The sequence below is a fragment of the Aedes albopictus genome, chromosome 2 (genome assembly GCF_035046485.1).
Source record: "Aedes albopictus strain Foshan chromosome 2, AalbF5, whole genome shotgun sequence".
Taxonomy (NCBI): Eukaryota; Metazoa; Arthropoda; class Insecta; order Diptera; family Culicidae; genus Aedes; species Aedes albopictus.
This window is the reverse complement of record NC_085137.1, coordinates 228,062,450-228,075,928: the sequence shown is the minus strand read 5'-3', so window position 1 is coordinate 228,075,928 and position 13,479 is coordinate 228,062,450. Positions and strand designations below refer to the sequence as shown.

Sequence of the window (13,479 nt, the reverse complement as noted above, 5' to 3'; positions counted from 1 at the left end):
GTGAGGCAGCCGTCAAGTAAGGAGCTACTAGTCGCCGCTCCCAAGGCTAGTCGGACCCCAGCTAGACGTCCCTGAAAGCTGGGAAGGGTGGACTTGAAAAGGCCGGACAGCCCCGGACCAAGGGAACAGGGGGTTGCGACCATTGATAGGTCTTCAGTTACTGGTAAGGGCCGGTCAGGGGGAGGACGCTCTATGGACCCTATTGATTTCATTTATTTAGAATTACATCAAAGAAAAGATAAAACTGAATCAACAATATTTCTCCATAATACACGGTTCGTGGCTGCCGTTCTCCATTCTCGGTCACGCCCAATGCTCGCCAAGTCACGCTCCACCTGATCCACCCATCGTGCTCTCTGCGATCCACGTCTTCTTGTGCCAACCAGATCTGTGGCGAACACCAACTTTGAAGGGTTGTTGTCCGGCATTCTTGCATCATGCCCTGCAATCGTATACTTCCGGCTTTGACCACCTTCTGGATGGTGGGTCCGCCGTAAAGTGCAGCGAGTTCGTGGTTCATCCTTCTCCGCCACACATCGTTCTTCTGCACACCACCGTAGATTGTCCTTAGAACGCGTCGCTCGAAGACTCCGAGTGCTTGCAGGTCCTCCTCGAGCATGGTCTATGTCTCGTGTCCGTGGAGTACCACCGGTCTTATTGGCGTTTTGTTCTGTGGTTTTGTACATGGTACATTTGGTGCGTGGGTGATTCTTTTTAGACCGCAGCTTCTTCTGGAGCCCGTAGTAGGCCCGACTTCCACTGATGATGCACCTTCAAATTTCATGACTCACGTTGCTGTCAGCCGTCAGTAAGGATCCGAGGAATATGAATTCTTCCACCACCTCGAAGGTATCCCTGTCTATTGGAACATTACTAGCCAGACGGACCTGGTCGTGTTCGGTTTCGCCTACCAGCATGTACTTTGTTTTTGAGGCATTCATCACCAGTCCGATCTTTGCTGCTTCGCATTTCCGGCGGATGTACACTGCCGTGAATCGCAAGTCAGTCCCATATGTAAAAAGTAGGCATTGAGAAAATGGACCCTGCAGTTTTCGAATTCAATTAATATGAAAATCTTCAAAAAATTGCCGTGACTTGAAAACTTCTGCGATCATCGTGAAACTTTCACAAATTGTTTCAAACGTAAAGAAGTAACTGTAGAAAATTTAAAAGTAACAAAAACATTGATCAATTTTGTATTGGAAGCTACAAAAGTTCGTGATGGGACTGACTTACGATTACTTTTCATTATGGGACAATCTGACTTGGTGTTGTTTTTCGGTTTTACTGAACAAATTATATATTTTTATTTACGTAGCTGATAGATCATTGGAAGATAGGTTGAAAACGGGTATTAACTCAATTTTGCCCAAAATGCAGATGGGACTGACTTGCGATTCACGGCAGTACAGCTCTACCACCGTTCCAAATGTTCTGGCGATTATTTCCAAGTCGTCCGCAAAGCACACAAATTCACCAGATTTTGTGAAAATCGTTCCCCGGCTATTGAGCCCGGCTCGTCGCATCACACCTTCCAGAGTGATGTTGAAGAGTATACTTGAGAATCCATCACCTTGTCGCAGTCTCCGGCGAGATTCGAATGAATTGGATAGTTCACCCGAAACCCTTACGGAGTTTTGCACACCGTTCATCGTTGCTTTAATCAGTCTAGTCAGCTTCCCAGGAAAGCTGTTTTTGTCCATTTTTCTCCATAAAGCCGGCTTGATAATTTCCCACAAATTCATTTTAGGTGATACACGACGGAAGATGATCTGGGATAGCACTTTGTAGACAGTATTCAAAATAACGATTGTTCTGAAGTTCTCAGATTTCAAATGGTCGCCTGTTTTTGTGAATGGGACAGATTACCCCTTCCTTCCACTCATCGGTAGCTGTTCGGTTCCCCAAATCCTGACTATCAGCCGGTGCAGACAGGTGGCCAACTTTTCTGGACCCATTTTGATGAGTTCAGCTGGAATACCATCCTTACCAGCCGCTTTGTTGGTTTTGAGCTGATGAATGGCATCCTTAACTTCCCTCAGCGCGGGAGTTGGTTCATTTCCGTCTTCCGCTGCACTAGCATCGTGGTTTCTTTCGTTGCCGTGGGCTCCCGTGCCTACGTTCTCCACGCCATTCAAGTGCTGATCGAAGTGCTGCTTCCGCCTTTCGATCACCTCATGTCCGTCCGTCAAGAGGCCTCCGTCCTTATCCTTGCACATTTCGGCTCGCGACACGAAGACGTTGCGGGATGCGTGGTGCTTCTGGTAGAACTTTCGTGTTGCTTGGGAAGGGAGGCGGGTCTACCTTTTCCGCTTCTGTTTGCAACGTTCCACGTTCTGTCGGGTCCCTTACTGCAGCATTACCGCCCGCGCTGCTTTCTTCTCCTCCAAAATCGTTCTGCACTCTTCGTCGAACCATTCGTTCCGTCGATTCTGTTCCACGTACCCGATGGTGCTCTCGGCTGCGACGTTGATGGCTGCTTTCAATGTACTTCAGTCCTCTAGTGGGACCTCATCGAGTTCGCCCTCGTCTGACAACGCGGCTTCGAGATTATGCGCGTATGCTGAGGCGACCGTAATGGGCAAAAAAAAAGAAGAAACCGGAGGAAAAGGAGCGTAACGGGAGGCCCAATGTGCCCGGCCTTTAGAATAGCTACAGCTGACAAGTCACGGTGCGAGTAATGCAGCTGAACCTGAATCAAACAGCCGCTGAGTGGCATGGATATTGCCATCATAGTGAACCCATACGCTGAATTGATTTCGGACTAATTTCGATAATCCGCTAAAGAATATCAAAATCGGACGGCAATTTGCCGATCCGCCGAATTTTTCGAGCACTCTATTAAGGTGAAACGGGACGCCGTGTTATTTTTCCTATCTTGCCTCTCTTTCTAACAATTTGCCTCGCGATTTTGAAGATGGTAATCTCGAGTTCTATCGCACTGAAGATGCTGAAAAACAATCAGCATATGCACTGCAAGTGAGCATACACAGTGATAGGTTTTTGTTGCAAAATATGAAGTAGAATCTGAGATTACCATCTTAGTAGCAACAGAGCAATAGCGGATATTTCCCCGACCGTCCCGTCCGCCCTTAAACTAGGTCCGATCGTTCTAACATTGGTCAACAGAATGGTCTTTCAATACCGCCACATCCACCGTGAACCTTACTCGATGCTCTTTGTCGAAATACGCTCTCGGTTTATTTAGGTTTCCGAGAGAAACTTTCAGTGGCCCGTTCGGCTAACCTATTTCGTAGTTTCTCCCAGTCGATCCTCACTCACAAAACGCAGTTTCGGCACCTAAAGGTAGCTACCTATCCACACGCACACATCAACGAACCTCATCGCCTCTAACATGCTTTTTTTCAAACTGTCGTCCTCAAGCGGCACTGCGCTGGCACTCTATACATTTCCCAACATCCTCCAGTCGAACTCCCATCTACTTTTCGCGCCTTTCTTTTCAATCTCTCACGTTGTCTAGCCGAAGCATCAATCCACCTCGTGAGCTAGCCGTTCGTTCGCGATCCGAACGAATTCTCCCTGTCGAACACGTTGCTCTCCGTAGAGAGAGTCTACCTCGGCGACCATCAGAAGGCCGGCTCCAGAGGCACGTTATCCTCCATTTGGGACATTTGTGCCATAAACCATCCGACCATCCTTCTTCTACGTAGCTGCTTTCGTTTGCTGTTTTCGGATCGTTCCGTTTCCATTATGAATATTTTATAGCAGCTGCGGCTAGACGCCAAGTACGCTAAATCTAAAATAGCTAATTTCTTTTATTTTATTTACTCTGAAACATTTATCTCCTACACCGAGTACTTGCCGGTAACGGCAACTGGGTCACGGACTTGGTCACGGATAGGTCAGGAAAAATGGCGGTGATATGAACGACAGGAACATACTTCCTTCCATGACTGATATCTACTACTTACGAGGGCTTCATGGTTGCCGAAGTAAACGGGGTCTTCTTCTGTAGCGTAGCTGCTTTGCTGCTTTGGTGGTCGGTTGAGCAGTTCACGCAAATGTTGGGCTGTATGACGACTGTGTTGGCAGAGCGAAGACCGGTGGTAATAGCAGGAGACTTCAATGCCTGGGAATGAAAATGCCGTTTCACGAACCAACGATGTCAGACCTTGCTAGATGCACTGGCTATGTTAGATGCAGAGTTGATGTACACGTGCTGTAGTCCCATGTACGGGAATCACATTGCAAGCGAGCTCCCAGGAGCACTGTACATTTTGAGACTGAAAGTTGAGTGCCACATTTTTCTCAAGATGTGTCTCATGAGTTCCGTCTCATGCGCTGATTAAATTAGAAAATTTCACGACAAAAAATTTCTTAGATACCAACAGCTCACGCAGCGCATGAGACGAGCTCCCCAGAAGCTATGCGCTTAGCTCGCACCCACCAGATTTTCGTGAGCCTCCTAGCAGCGCTGCACATTGCGATTTTGAAGAGCTGGCAGACAATTTGGTGGGAGGCTCACTACCTTTTGCGGAGAAGGACTCACTCGACATCACACTTCAACGACAACGCAGGTACTGATGAGGTGCGAAATGAGAGACATGTGGTGTTCGCCACTGTCAAAGTCGCGCTACAGACCTAGTTAACCCTTCAGGACATGCGCTGTTGTAAAAAGTACATCGCTACCAAGAAATCTCGCTCGTCGTATACAGCGCGAGCGCGGTGCAGTTTCAGTTGCTTCATGGCGCACGTCCTGAAAGGTTAAAGGCAAGTAAAAGGGCCTGCTTTAAAGTTGTCTGTCATACTGCTAATGTGAATCCGTGATGTGATGCCTACAAGATCGTGACGGTTAAGACAAGAGTCCTATTTCTTGGCCTCCTTTCGCTGGGGAATGGGGCTGACGGAGTCTTCTCAGAGGTTTGGAAGCGGCAGAGCTTGGTGGTATTGCCAAAGGCAGAAGAACCATCCGGAGGCCGGTCGGCATACAGACCAATATGCTTGATCTTCACGGCGAGTAAGGTGCTTGAGAAGATCATCCTCAACAGACTGTTGAGGTACACCGAGGATGTAAATTGTCTTTCGAGTTACCAGTTCGGCTCCCGGAAAGGATGATCGACCGTAGACGCTTAAGGTGAATGTGTACACATATAACAAAGCCCCACTTCGAATTTTCGAAAGCACAAATCACCAATCACCAATCGATCAACTTTTCAGCGCAATCCGTCTTTTGGTTTCTTAGATTTGTGCTCTTGAAAATTCGTGGTGTGTGTGGCTTCGTTATATATTCACCTTAAAAGCTGATCGTTTGTCACTAAGAATAAGAATCGGATAATCTTCTACGTTATTTTACTTTCTATCAGAACGTTGTCATGGTCTGTCTTACCACAGATACATCTTTTGAAGGAATTGGGTTATTCATCTCTTTGTGAGATACAATCTTGTTCGATATAGTTTAGGACCTAATTGTATCAACCAATACGGCTTTCATAACTTCTGCCTTTTGTATTTCAGAACTCCCGACGTCGTGCCATTCGGGCTCAGCTTCACGTGAGTGGAGATGGACTACGGGTAGTGGAGGAAGACACCAAGGGACTGATAGTGGATCAGACCATCGAAAAAGTTAGTTTCTGTGCTCCGGACAGAAACACGGATCGTGGCTTTAGTTACATCTGTCGTGATGGTACGACTCGGCGGTGGATGTGCCACGGCTTTCTGGCGAGCAAGGATACCGGCGAACGGCTATCGCATGCCGTTGGCTGTGCGTTCGCTGTGTGTTTAGAACGGAAACAGCGTCGCGATAAGGAGTGCGGTGTGACGATGACGTTCGACATGAAGAACTCAACATTCACCCGTACGGGTTCGTTCCGACAGCAAACGATGACGGAGCGACTGGCCAATGCCGACACTGCCGTAGTTGCTCCATCGCAGAATAATAATGCACCTAAAGCTTTCAATCCGTTCGCGATTGAGCGACCACATGCTACGCCCTCGATGCTGGAACGTCAGGGTAGCTTCCGGGGCTTCACTCAGATTGGCACGGCTTCACCGTTCAAGCGACAGATGTCGCTCAGAATCAACGATCTTCCGTCCAATGCTGAACGACAACGGGCCTTCCTAGAACCAACGACGCCACATCGAACGACCGTGTCCCCAATTCCGGAAATCTCGCCTCAACCGCCAACGGATACCGTTAGTCAACTCTGTCAGGAGCTTAGTCAAGGTCTATCTTTACTCACCAGAAACGACGCGGATGATTTCTATCTGAACAAAGAACAGAACAACATTGGTCCAGCTTCTACCACAACCGTTACCAGTGCAGCAATCGTAGGAAGCTATCTAACCAGCACGTCGTCCACCACTAGTCCACCCGATCTAGCAGCGACCGCCGCCGTCAATCCATCACTACCGCCAGTTTTCGCACCTAGCTCAAATTCCCTAGCGCAACCCACGATTCCCCCTCGGTCACTGTCCCCGATCAAGCAGCAAACTGTGGACCTTCCGTATAGCTCCGCCCTGCCCGGCTCCAATTCGATCGCCACCAACAGCATACTGGCTACGGCCAGTTCAGCCGTTACCGGTCCCTCTCCACAAAAGGTAGTCCCCGTGGAAACGGCCTCGCCGCTGCCCAACCCAGAGCAATGGCTCGGCCAGATAGTGAAAAATGTGTCCCCGTCGCCACGGCGAGCTCCGTCGCTGCATTCCCGGACCAAGTCGCTGAACGCGGCCGATCCCTTCGACGCCGAGTGGGTGTCGGACGTGGCCAAGCCGGAGATCCACAGTACCAACCCGTTTATATCGCCACCGAAGCCACCGGCGCAAAGTTTCCAGGTGCACTTGTGAAACCTGGCGAGCGGGTGGCGGGCTGAGGACGCAAATGGTGCTTGAATACATACAGTGTTTTTTTTTTATAGATTAAGGATTCGCGTCGCGTGGGAAGGGGGATTCGAAGCTGTGAGAGGGGTTAGCGTGATAGCTGGAGGAATTGGGGGGGAGCGATAGGATGTGATTTAGGAATATGCGATGGTACTTACTCGAACCTACTCAAAACATTCTGATAGCATTTATTTTCATTTCCTGTTGAATAGATTGCGTGGAGCAATTGACGGATGCTGTTGCAGAGTTAGGCAGGACTTATTCAGGTGTACAAATGATGCGATTTGGCAAAACGTTTGTTTTTTTTCTTGAGTGTTAATATAATAACAAAAGCAGTAATAGCATGTAGGAGCAAGAAACTCATGCAAAAGTAGAGTTTTTTTGAAAGATTGTGCTTGGTATACTTTTATTCATCGGGATTACCACAGTTTCTTTGAAATTTAGATAAACAAAGATAAACAATAAAAACATGTTATTGTTCTTATTTTACCCTGTATTTTTTCTATCTTTGTTAATCAAAGTCATTCAGAAGATATGAATAGTAGACCGTAGACCATGTAAGAAATCCTTGAGAAGCTTACAGAAGGTTTTTGGGCTGGTTTATTCAAGCAGTTGTTGAGTGTTTCTTGCAGTATCATTGGGGAAGTACAGGAAAGACTATGATGATGATGGTTTCTAATTTCACCTCGAAAACGTCTTCAAATGTTTTCAAAAAGTTCTTTGCGACATTTGAGTTGCCGAGAAACTTAATCAGAGTGCAATCAAATCATTTGTACATAATCTGTAACACGTCCTGCAAAAAAAAAGTTGATGAATTCATTACTTTAGTCTATACATGAAAAGGAGCCTGGCGTAGGTCGAGTTCGAATTTAATTATCGAATGCTACAACAGAAAAAAAAACACGCAGCTTTAAAAGCCTCACCTACACATACCTTGATATCCTTGATAGAAATGAAGAAAAAATTGAGATCAAATAGTTATTGTCCTATCTAGCATACAACCAGTTTCAGAAAGAAAACAAAACTAGAATTCATATGTAAAACTCAAATCAAACACCATACAAACGTATTCCAATATACCGTAGTAGTTGTAGTAGTAAAACAGAACAAACCTTACCCAATAGGCGCTTAATATTTAGTAGATAAAATCTCACAAAGAAACACGCAACTTAGAAAATGTTTCGGAACCTACGAATAAGTGCACAAACACCACCTTTCCTTTTCCAACTTATAGAGAAGACCAGAATACACAAAAATACGCCATGTGGCAATGATCAAAACTAGCGAAACTATGGACGAAAATTCAAACTGACTGGTACTTAAAACACTACATATTTACATGGAAACAACGTATGGGGCTGAAATCAGCCAATTAACCTCTTTGGTTAAACCTCTTTCAATAGGTTGGGTGAAATTAGTTGAAATTTGCTGCTTAAATCAGAAGTATACCGTGATTAATGTGTAATCTGTAAAGCCCACATAGTGAAATACCCAAACTATTTTTTATCGGAAAGTATGCAGCCGGAACTTGAATTATTTGGTAAAAGTTGATTCAACGCCAGTGACGAGCACATATTTTGTTGAATTGTTCCGTCATCGTTGCGGGCAGCAGGGAGTTTTGGTAGATACATGTGAAATACTAACGAAAATGTTGTACTTAGTAAAGAAAGCTAGCGAAATACTTTTACTGTAAATATTCGTTCGTAGTGCGGCGTAATTTAAGTGTTCAATGTGTAGATAGCAGTGTACATACATCAAACTTATAGAAGAAAAACTACTTCCGTTTCAAAACGAAACTACACATTCTGATCAGTGTTGTAATGTTAGATAAAACCAGCGTTTTGCGCAACAGCAGCTCGAAAGCATAATCGTCGTATTACTTTTCAATATTTTGCTGCTTCTTTTGAGGCAGTTCGGTCTGAAATTTTATTAAAAACTATAATTTCGGAAGAATCAAATGAATGTATGATAGATGTATTGAAGCCCAACTATACAGAAAACCCGCAAGTGGCTGTACAGAAGAAATAAGATCTTGTATTATAATTTCCAGTATATTATAAGTGTACTTTATAGGAACAAATAAATGCCTTGTAAAATTATGCATTATGGTTTATTTTAGTTTCCTTTTCTTTATGTTGCTCGATTCCGCACTCTCCACACATTTCTGTTTGGTATAACAGTTCGATGAAATATTTCCACTGTTCGATTTTATATGCCTCATGGTTTGCATCTCTGGAAACTGTTCTACACTGGATATCATTGCCCAAGTCTTATTTTATTCCACTTTGCTTTCGACATAGTACGTAGGGTAAATCGAATATATGCGACATATCAATTTTTTACACTTCAACCACAAGCCTTTAGTCAGAGCTAAACTATAATTATACACGAAACCTAACAAGAAAAAATCAATTCCAATTTTGCATATACCACCAAAAAAAGATACTTCATCGTCGACTGTTTAATTATTGGACTTAAAGATTTACGAAAATTGGCACATTTTTGTTGACCGATGAAGGACTAGGATCATATTTTACCAATTGATTACTTCTTGAAAGATGTTTAAACAACAATATTACATCGTTGAGAACAAAGCTTTGGTAAAATCGCCTGTGTAGTTGAACAAACCTATTCTGAGCTAATCTCGACCTGTCTAAACCACTGACATAAACGTATTACCTTATCAAAAGAACAAATTGCAAAATATGTCGTACACGGTCCCACGTTATACAAAAAATACCACATACCATCCCTCTATTTGGGAAAATAACAATCTGCGTGGGTATCCTGTAAAGAACACGTTGATGAAACGCTTTTCCTGTTGCGAGAGTTGTCGTGCTTACGTGAAGACAAAAGAAATACCGAACTTTGGAGGAAAAACTGAAGTGATGTAACTACGACACACATACACATTGGTACCAATTTATTGCATTGTTGATAACTATATAAGGATGCTGAAATTATATTGACCCCGCGAGGTACATGAATATTGACGATATCAATAAAATGATACAAACAATAAAAATCAAAAAAATAATGAATTTTATGAAAGAAAAGTAGAGAAATTGATTTGCCCTTTAGAGAAAGAAATGATCTGGGACAGTTATTGCTCGCTTGAGCTAGTGCGACTACCCTAGAAGAGAGAGAAGCATTACATCCCATTTGTTATATGCATTGTCTACACAACGTTATACCCATAAGTGATCACTTGAAAATTCACACTTACCTTACCTTACCGGTCAGGCAGAGGCCTGAGTGGACTCTGCTGTACATAGTAGCCGCCTCCATTCTACTCGGTTCATGGCTTTGTGTCTCCTGTTTCGCACTCTGCGAAGGGTTCGCAGATCGTCCTCCACCTGATCGACCCATCTAGCTCGCTGCGCACCACGATTTCTTATATCGGTCCGATGACTCTCGAGAACCATTTTAGTTATTACATTCCTCCAAGAATTTCTATTAACCCCCGTTATCTTTGGTACAGGGTGATCATGATCACAAAAGATGATTGCAATCATTCAAACTTCTCAATTTGCTCAAATTATGGTAGAAATAAATCATTTTCCTTAACTTTTCGACCTCCTTGCACCCTATTTCGCCATAGTGTACCAGTTATGGCAAATCCCATAAGGAATGCATGTAAATATGTAGTGCGAAGTGGAACCCAAATTAACAAATGTGTCCATAACTGGTACAGGGTCTTGTACCGACTTTTCGAACCCTCTAAGCAGAATACCCTCTATGAATGAGTGTAATCAGTTTTGTACCTTTTAATTCCGCCCTATGTTGCTTATCCTTTGACAGATACGCGTATTTCGACTACCACTTGTAATCTTCATCAGTGTCAGTTATCCACAGTGGATAACTGACACTGATGAAGATTACAAGTGGTAGTCGAAATACGCGTATCTGTCAAAGGATAAGCAACATAGGGCGGAATTAAAAGGTACAAAACTGATTACACTCATTCATGGTACAGGGTACCTATCATTGGCACACGCCGTTATAAATACTAAACGTAGTTTTGGCTCCGGTTTTATATTTTTCCTGTAAAGTATGAAAACTAATCAATCATTTGACTTATTGTTTACATTCGTCGGTCTTCTTCTTATTTTTGTACAAATAGTTTTTCTTAGGTGGTGCGATAACTGGTACAGGCACCCTACAGGTGAAGCGACACGTATTGCATCTGACGGCAAAGAAAGTCGTCTCGACCTATCACTTGGATCAAGTTCACTATCATTCGATTGCTTGTGGAAGGTAATCGAGGATCCTCATGGTAGTGATCACTTGCCCATTATAACCACCATAAAGCATAATAGTGAAAGGTCAGTTCAACCAATTCAGGTTCCTTTTGACCTCACAAGGAATATCGATTGGCAAAAATATGCAGAAGCAGTATCTTTTGGCATCGAATCATTCAACCCCCTCCCACCTTTGGATGAGTATCGATTCCTGTCTGAACTGATATAGAAGAGTGCATTAGAATCACAAAAACAACGAGTTCCAAGTGCAACCTTCAAAAGAAGACCAGCCACACTAGGCTGGGATGATGATTGCACCCAGTTGTATCTTTAAAAATCTGATGCTTTCAAAGCTTTTCGTAGGCATGGTACTTCAGATCTTTATCAAGAGTATGCCAAGCTCGAAAGACAGCTGAAGAACCTGCTGAAAGCGAAAAAGCGTAGTTATTGGCGACACTTCATTGAGGGTCTCTCAAGAGAAACTTCAATGACAACGCTTTGGAGAGTGGCTCGCAACATGCGAAACCACTCTTCTTCTAATGAGAGTGACGAATACTCCAACCGTTGGATATTCAGCTTCGCGAAAAAGGTCTGCCCAGACTCAGTCCCAGCACAACCGATTTCTTGGGAAACATCCTCAAGAGACGGTTCTCTGGACAGACTATTCACTATGCTGGAATTTTCTATGGCTCTTCTTTCATCAAACACTCCGGGACGCGATATGATCAAGTTCAATCTTCTTAAAAATCTCCCAGATATCGCAAAAAGACGATTACTAGACCTGTTCAACTCATTCATGGAGAACAACATTGTTCCGCCAGAATGGAGACAGGTCAAAGCAATAGCTATTCAAAAGCCTGGTAAACCAGCGTCTGACCATAATTCATACCGCCCAATTTCTATGTTATCATGTTTAAGGAAATTGTTAGAAAAAAAATGATCCTATCACGACTCGATCATTGGGTCGAATCGAATAACTTGCTTTCAAATACACAATTCGGGTTTCACAAGGGTAAAGGAACAAACGATTGTCTAGCGTTGCTTTCAACAGGTATTCAACTGGCCTATGCGGAAAAGGAGCAACTGGCTTCAGTTTTCTTGGATATTAAGGGCGCCTTTGATTCAGTTTCCATAGGAATATTGTCAGAAAAACTGCACAATAGTGGACTTCCAGGAATTTTAAATAATTTCTTGTATAATTTGTTGTCAGAAAAACATATGAGCTCCAATCTTGGACAACTGACAACTTCCAGAATCAGCTACATGGACCTACCCCAAGGCTCATGTTTAAGTCCCTTGCTTTATAATTTCTACGTGAAAAACATTGATAGTTGCTTGGAAGGACAATGCACGCTAAGACAACTTGCAGATAATGCTGTGGTTTCTCTAAAAGGCCCACATGCAGAAATGTTGCAAAGACCATTGCAAAATTCTCTAAATAATCTGTCAATCTGAGCAAGAGATTTGGGGATCGAGTTTGCTCCGCAAAAAACTCAATTGGTTGTGTTTTCTAGAAAGTGGAATCCAGCCCAACTGAAACTCAATCTTTTGGGAATAGAAATCGACCAGTCTTTGACTTCGACATACCTTGGGGTCTGGTTTGATTCAAAAGGCACATGGGGTACCTAAATCAAGTATTTGGTGCAAAAATGTCAACAGAGGATCAATTTTCTACGCATAATTACTGGAACATGGTGGAGTGCTCACCCGGAAGACCTCATCAAACTTTACAAAACGACTATTCTCTCTGTTACTGAGTATGGCTCTTTCTGCTTCCACTCAGCAGCACACTGCCACCTAATAAAGCTGGAACGAATTCAGTATCGTTGTTTGCGCATTGCCCTCGGATATATGCACTCAACGCATAATGCAAGCCTAGAGGTCCTGGCAGGGGTGAAACCTCTCCAGAACCGCTTCTGGGAACTCTCGCTAAGGTTACTTATCAAGTGTGGAGTGAACAACACACGCGTTATTGAAAACTTCGAAGAAATGCTCAGTTTGAACACTCAGCCAAAATTCATAAGAATTTATCAAGGAATTGGCATTCCTATCCCTCCAATGCAATGTTTTCGTAGCCAACATAACTGCGGCTCAAGCGTACGGCTCAAGATGACAACCTATCTTTTAACACAGCAGCATAACTTTAATGCTGGGTAAGAAAACAAGAAGACCACAACAGTCCCCTGGAATCTATCTGTTCTACGTCGTCTGACATAAGCCTACCAAGTTATAACCCTCCTCGTGTACACTTCACTAATGACAGCTCCTCTGTTAAATGCGCTCTGTCCATGAAACAAGCTTTTCAGGGAATACCAGATCAGCTTTAGTGTATATCCATTCCTCGCATTTTTAACGAAAAGTACCAAAATGTCAATTCCTGTAAGAGATTCTTCACTGATGG

The 13,479-nt window shown here is 43.7% G+C and overlaps 1 protein-coding gene across 3 annotated transcripts in view; it reads left to right on the top strand.

Annotated features, from left to right (window-relative positions):
• Positions 1 to 8,936, top strand: part of LOC109401369 (protein numb) — a 165,819-nt gene extending 156,883 nt beyond the window's left edge. For all 3 annotated transcript variants that reach the window (XM_062851237.1, XM_019673890.3, XM_019673889.3), the window contains one exon: positions 5,476 to 8,936. In XM_062851237.1, coding sequence (XP_062707221.1) covers positions 5,476 to 6,804 — 1,329 coding nt within the window. In that variant the 3' untranslated portion in view covers positions 6,805 to 8,936. The remainder of the gene's footprint in view (positions 1 to 5,475) is intronic.
• The last annotated feature ends 4,543 nt before the right edge of the window (positions 8,937 to 13,479 follow it).